We start from the raw sequence: 5882 nt of genomic DNA, 5'->3' as shown, positions 1-5882 counted from the left end.
CAGGGCGGCACCGCGCGCGCTCTCCCGCCATCCGCGCGCCGTTGGCGCCAAAGCAAAAGGCGGGGCCCTTTCTCCCGCCGCCGCCACCACAATGGGAGGCGGGGTCCCGCCCGCAGCGCCAGCCAATGGGAGCGCGGGAACGGGCGGAAGTGGGCGTGGCGAGGGCTGTGAGTGGCCAGATGGCCGTTCTGGCGCCAACTTCGAAGGGCATATAAAGGCCGGCGCGGCGCTGTTCCATTTCTTACCGCCCATCCCGCCGCCGCTACTCCTCCTGCTGCCGCTGCCGCCGCTGCGCTCTCAGCTATGCTGTCCGCCCGCGCCCCGCTCGCTGCCCGCCACGACCAGCCCCAGCTGTCGCCCAAGAAGAACCAGTCTCCTATGAAGAGTCTGTCGCCCATGAAAGGCTTGGCGCTGAGCAACAAGGAGAACACGGTGAGCGCCCGCCCGCCCGCCCTCCCACCCCCTTGCCTGGCAGCGCCGCATCGCGCTCACCCTGCCCCTTTCTCCCCGCAGCCCCCCACGCTCAGCAGCGCCCGGGTGCTGGCCAGCAAGGCGGCCCGCAAGATCTTCCAGGAGGGTGACGGCAATCCGGTGAGTGCAGAACGCCCGGGCACCGCGTCCGCCCTTGTCCTGTTTCCCGGAGGCTCCTGAATCCCCGTTGCACTCTTCTCTCCCCATCGGTGGTCTCGTCTTGCTGCCCCCCTCCGAGCCCGCTGGTCCCCGCCCCAGCCCCTCTCCTCACGCGGGCACTGCACCCCCGCCCCAGCCCCTCTCCCTCAGCGAGGGTCTCTTCTTCTTCAGGGGAGGACCCTTCTTCTCCTTCAGGGGATCTCTCCCCCCCCGCCCAGCCCCTCTCCCTCGGAGGGGTCCTTCCGTCCTCCCAGCCCCTCTCCCCCGGGGGTCTCCCCGAGCTGCCGCCCTCAGTGTCCCTCCGCAGCCCGGCCCCGCCCCGAGCCGCTCTCCCGCCATTCCAGGTGCCGCGGGCCGTGGAGGAGGAGGAGCCGCTGCTGCGGGAGAACCCCCGCCGGTTCGTCATCTTCCCCATCCAGTACCACGACATCTGGCAGATGTACAAGAAGGCCGAGGCCTCTTTCTGGACGGCGGAGGAGGTGAGGGGTGCACGGGCATGGCCCCTCCTGCCGCAGCCCAGGGCAGCCCCGGTGCTCGGGGCCTTCCGCCGGAGTACCCCTTCCTTAATTATCCTGTAATGTTTTAGGTGGACCTTTCTAAAGACGTCCAGCACTGGGAGTCCCTGAAGCCTGAGGAGAAGTACTTTATTTCTCATGTCCTCGCCTTCTTTGCTGCCAGTGATGGCATTGTCAACGAGAACTTGGTGAGTGTGTAGGAAGTCCCCACAGAAATACCACTTTGGGTAGATAACAAGATAACTCACATGTTCAGCATGCTTGCTGTGGCTGATCCAGCTGGTTTGCTGGATCACGGAGTGCTACAGCATTAAGAACACATAGGGCTGTCCTGTGTTAATTACAGAATTGGGGTTGTGTTTGTAATCTCCAAGTTTGCCCATCCCCATTGGGCACTGAGTGCTGTCCTGCAGCAGCACTTGGCTGTTTAACAGCCCTTGTTCTGCTCCTACCCTCTGTGCTCTTCTTCCTAATGGGGTATAAGTACAACTAATACATTTTCCCATGGGACCAAAGAATACCTTTTGACTTGAAATTCTGAGGGGTTGCTGCTTTGTATATTGCTGTTAGCAATCCACATTGTCTGGAATTAATCCGAAGATTTTGTGGGCTGACCCATAACTGGTCCATACAGCATTAATGCATCTAACATGGAAATCACAAACACTTTTGCAAGTGCTTATTTATTTCCTCTAGGTGGAGCGGTTCAGTCAAGAAGTGCAAATCACAGAGGCTCGCTGTTTCTATGGCTTCCAGATTGCCATGGAAAATATACATTCAGAAATGTACAGTCTTCTCATTGACACCTACATTAAGGACTCAAAGGAGAGGTTTGTATTGCTTGACGATGAAAAGTTCAGAACTCAGTAAATATTCAGAATTTAGCTAATGCATGTCAATTGTTCTCTGACTCTCAGGCTAATTTTAGGATGTAAATTAGGCTTATATAAAAAGCCACTGCTGTTTAAGAGCAGTTTTACTTCACAATATCTTTTTTCATCAGAGATGTAAGACCTTGCTTACATTAAGAGTGAAACTGGAATCACTCAGAACTGAAATAAAGAAATTACACAATGTGAAGGGTGGAGCAGTCAAAGGAAGTATATTAAGTTTTAAGTGAGTTTTACTGCTACTTAAAAAGCTTGCTGTGTCATACCTACATGAGAGCTCTGATGCCTTCATATGGTAAGGTGGATCCTGGTTAATCTCTAGTTTGGACAGCCTTATTCAAGAGCATTTGGTGAAACAGTTCTCCCCTTGATAGTGTAATGGCAGTTCAGGAGAGCTGGTGCTGATGTGATGGTATGGAAGGAAAAAGGAGTTGATTGGAACAAATAGAGCTACATTGGTGCCAGATAAGAGGGAGAAGGACAGTTTACCAGGATGAAGGTGCAGAGCATGTTTAAGTGATCAATACTGTTTGTGGCAGTGAATTCTTATTTTGCTGGTTGTGCTGATGTCTTATCCTAATGAGTTTTTGTCTTTCTCAGGGAATTTCTTTTCAATGCTATTGAAACGTTGCCATGTGTTAAAAAGAAGGCAGATTGGGCCATGTGCTGGATTGGGGACAAGAAAGCAACATATGGTGAGTACATCTATTGGAAACAAAGTGAAATTCCTCTCCTAAAGATGGAGGAGCCACCATTTCTCCAGACTTCACAGTTAACGGGGATTGTTGGTGTCAGAGAGAGTACATGCTCTCCAGTATAAGACACTAGTATAATTCTCATAATTTTCATCTTCAAATGAGCTACTGTCAGGAGATCTTTGTACAATTGCTGACATGATGAATAATAAGGTCATGTGGCAATCATATGCCTGACTGTATGATCAAACTGTAAATTGCTGCCACATGTCAGGACATGTCATGGCCATCTATAGCCAGTAGACATGTCTGGCTGGAGGCTGCAGCTCCTCTGCCTTGGTGATTCCTCCTGTCTTGCCTCAAAGGTGAGATGGTACAAATCATTATTTCACTAGTATTGAAACATTTTTCATGGCCAAAGATGAGCAGAAATCAGCTGCCAAAATGACTGCTCCTTTTAGTGAGCCATCTGAAAAAGGATAATATTGAGGGTTGACCTGGGGGGAAGGAGCCTTGGCTTCAGCTACTTAGGAGTTACTCTGATGAGTTCCTATTTCCTCTCATGCTTGTTTTGTTTAATGATCAGAAATCTTCAATAATTTCTAGACACAGCCCATGATACACTTAGGCAAAACCAACTTCACTTGCTTTGCAGGATGCAGTTTGCAACTTTTGTGTATCATTCCTGTTTTCTGTGTGGTATTACTATCAATCTTCTCTCAACAGGAGAACGTGTAGTGGCCTTTGCAGCTGTGGAAGGAATCTTCTTTTCTGGCTCTTTTGCATCAATTTTTTGGCTGAAGAAAAGAGGATTAATGCCTGGACTCACTTTTTCTAATGAACTCATCAGTAGAGATGAGGTATGAGTCAAATTCTAGCAGTTAAGATGGTAATGTGCCACAGTAGTTCAAAGTAATGACACTCAATCGGAGCCTGTATTTTAAAACATGAGTATATTTAGAAACAGGCAGGCTATAAAGCTCACTAAAGTGTGTAAACATGTGTCATTGTGGTTCTTGCTGAAGCATATGAATGAAGTTAGCATTTTACTTTCTCTAAAGTATTGGAGAGTTCTCACCAATGCTCACAATTGCTGTGCCTCACGCTGGCAGAACTTGCTTGTGATGCCTTCTTGAGCCAGAAAGTTGTCTCTAGGAAAGAGTAACCTGGAAAAGGTGATGCCACTTACTCTGCTCTCTTGAATCAGTGTTCATGAAATAATTTTCTGGAACTCTTTTTCCAGGGTTTGCACTGTGATTTTGCCTGCCTCATGTTCAAGCACTTGATACACAAACCATCAGAGGAGAGAGTAAGGGAAATCATCATGAATGCTGTTCTCATAGAACAGGTAACTGTCTGCCTCTTGTTTACGAGCTCCATTGCAATCAAACAGAGCTGGGGAGCTGTTGGGCATAAAACTAACCTAGATGATAGAGTGAATGCCAGTTTGTGTACATGAAATGCTTGTTATCTGCAGGAATTCTTGACGGAGGCACTGCCTGTGAAGCTGATTGGCATGAACTGCACTTTAATGAAACAGTACATCGAGTTTGTGGCAGACCGGCTTATGCTGGAACTGGGATTTAACAAGGTGAGGCTCAAATACACTGAACGTTTCATGGGGAAAAGACAATGTTAATTTCCTCCAGAAATCCAAATCCTAAATTGGCTACAGCAGTATTTTAACTTGTAAAATGATTTAGTAGTTCTGCTGCTGCATTCTGTTTGGAGAGTCACAGAACAAAGAGCAAAAGGATGCTGTGGAAAAAGCTGTCTTAGTAGCTGTGCCTCTTTAGCTGCTTTACTGCAGCTAAAAGAAGACAGGAATAAATAGAGTAGAGAAGTCTTGGGGCAGAGATTTTTGGTTCACTACATAGTAAGGCTGCTGATGGCTCCTTCCAACTGATCTCTAAAGCTCTTGAATACTGAAAATGTGAGCACCTGTGGTGACTACAGAATTTCCTGTGTGTTTCAGATATACAAAGCAGAGAATCCTTTTGACTTCATGGAAAACATCTCTCTGGAAGGCAAGACCAATTTCTTTGAGAAGCGAGTAGGTGAATATCAGAGGATGGGAGTCATGTCCAAGCCCACAGACAACTCTTTCACCCTGGATGCAGAGTTCTGAGTGACCTGGGACCACGTGCATTCATGTGCATCCTCCCTGCTTTGCACAGGGAACACTCAGTGTGTGCTGAGTCAGTGTGACCTGATTGCTGTACTGAAATCCCACTCTTGTAAAGTGTGGTGATACTGGTGTACTTTAGAAGGCTGGTGTAGCTCCAGCAGTAAAACCCATTTAATTAGATTTTACCAATGGTATTAATGCATAGGATGCTCAGGTGTATCTTACAGCACATGCTATTCCACTCCATGAAAGATACAGGTACTTCTTTCTGCAAGGTGGGAGGTTGTGGGCACTGACCCCTGGCTTCTGCTGTTCTCACCATAAACAGAGGAGCAGTTTAAAAATTCCAGTTGTAAATTTGTTGAATAGTCTAGAAAACTCCGGAGGCAACTGCATGATGACCTCACTGCTTTTTTAGCAGGTTTTAAGTTTACCGTTTTAATTATTGTAATAGTTTGTACATAAACCTGGCACTTTAATGTTTAAAATAAACAACTGTCTTGTAATATTCAGCAATAGTAAGATGCATGTCAAAATCTTTTGCAGCCTAACCCTTTTATGACTTGTGCTTCTTTCTGGGTATGTAATTTAAAAATGGTGCTGTGAATTAAACTATTCATCTTAAAATATATCAAAGAATGGGAAGAAACTTGGTATGAAAGGTGAAGAACTAAATGGGATATTCTGGGTACTGAAAAATAACATGTAGCTGACTGGTGGACTTGATTGCTTTTTCTTTAATACCTGGGAACAGTATTTCATGTAATAAAGAGCTGGTTGGACTCAGTGTTGGACTGGCTTCAGTGTTCCAATGGGCAAAGCTGTGTGCTGATTTCCTTTTGAATTGCAGCTTTTCTGAGGAAATGCAGGGTTTTCAGGAAATAGCTGCTTAGTCATGTGGTTTGTGAAATATATCAAGTGAAATTGTTGCGCTTAAAGTCTTGCTTTTAATACTTAACAGCACTGAAAACAATGTATACACTGCACCATGGTTATTCCAGACTAAACAGAGTAGTAAAAATGA

General features: G+C 46.8%; 1 protein-coding gene across 1 annotated transcript; it reads left to right on the top strand.

The window, feature by feature from the left end:
- Positions 1–250: 250 nt before the first annotated feature.
- RRM2 (ribonucleotide reductase regulatory subunit M2) lies at positions 251–5645 on the top strand. Its single transcript, XM_030946386.1, has 10 exons — positions 251–432; positions 514–591; positions 975–1109; positions 1217–1333; positions 1842–1975; positions 2636–2730; positions 3457–3590; positions 3974–4078; positions 4208–4321; positions 4706–5645. The coding sequence occupies exons 1-10, from the start codon at positions 304–306 to the stop codon at positions 4856–4858; spliced, it is 1194 nt and encodes a 397-aa protein (XP_030802246.1). The 5' UTR covers positions 251–303; the 3' UTR covers positions 4859–5645.
- Positions 5646–5882: the final 237 nt, after the last annotated feature.

Source organism: Camarhynchus parvulus, chromosome 3 (assembly GCF_901933205.1).
Source record: "Camarhynchus parvulus chromosome 3, STF_HiC, whole genome shotgun sequence".
NCBI lineage: Eukaryota > Metazoa > Chordata > Aves > Passeriformes > Thraupidae > Camarhynchus > Camarhynchus parvulus.
Note: the sequence above shows the minus strand (reverse complement) of the source record. Positions and strands in the feature narration are given on the sequence as shown.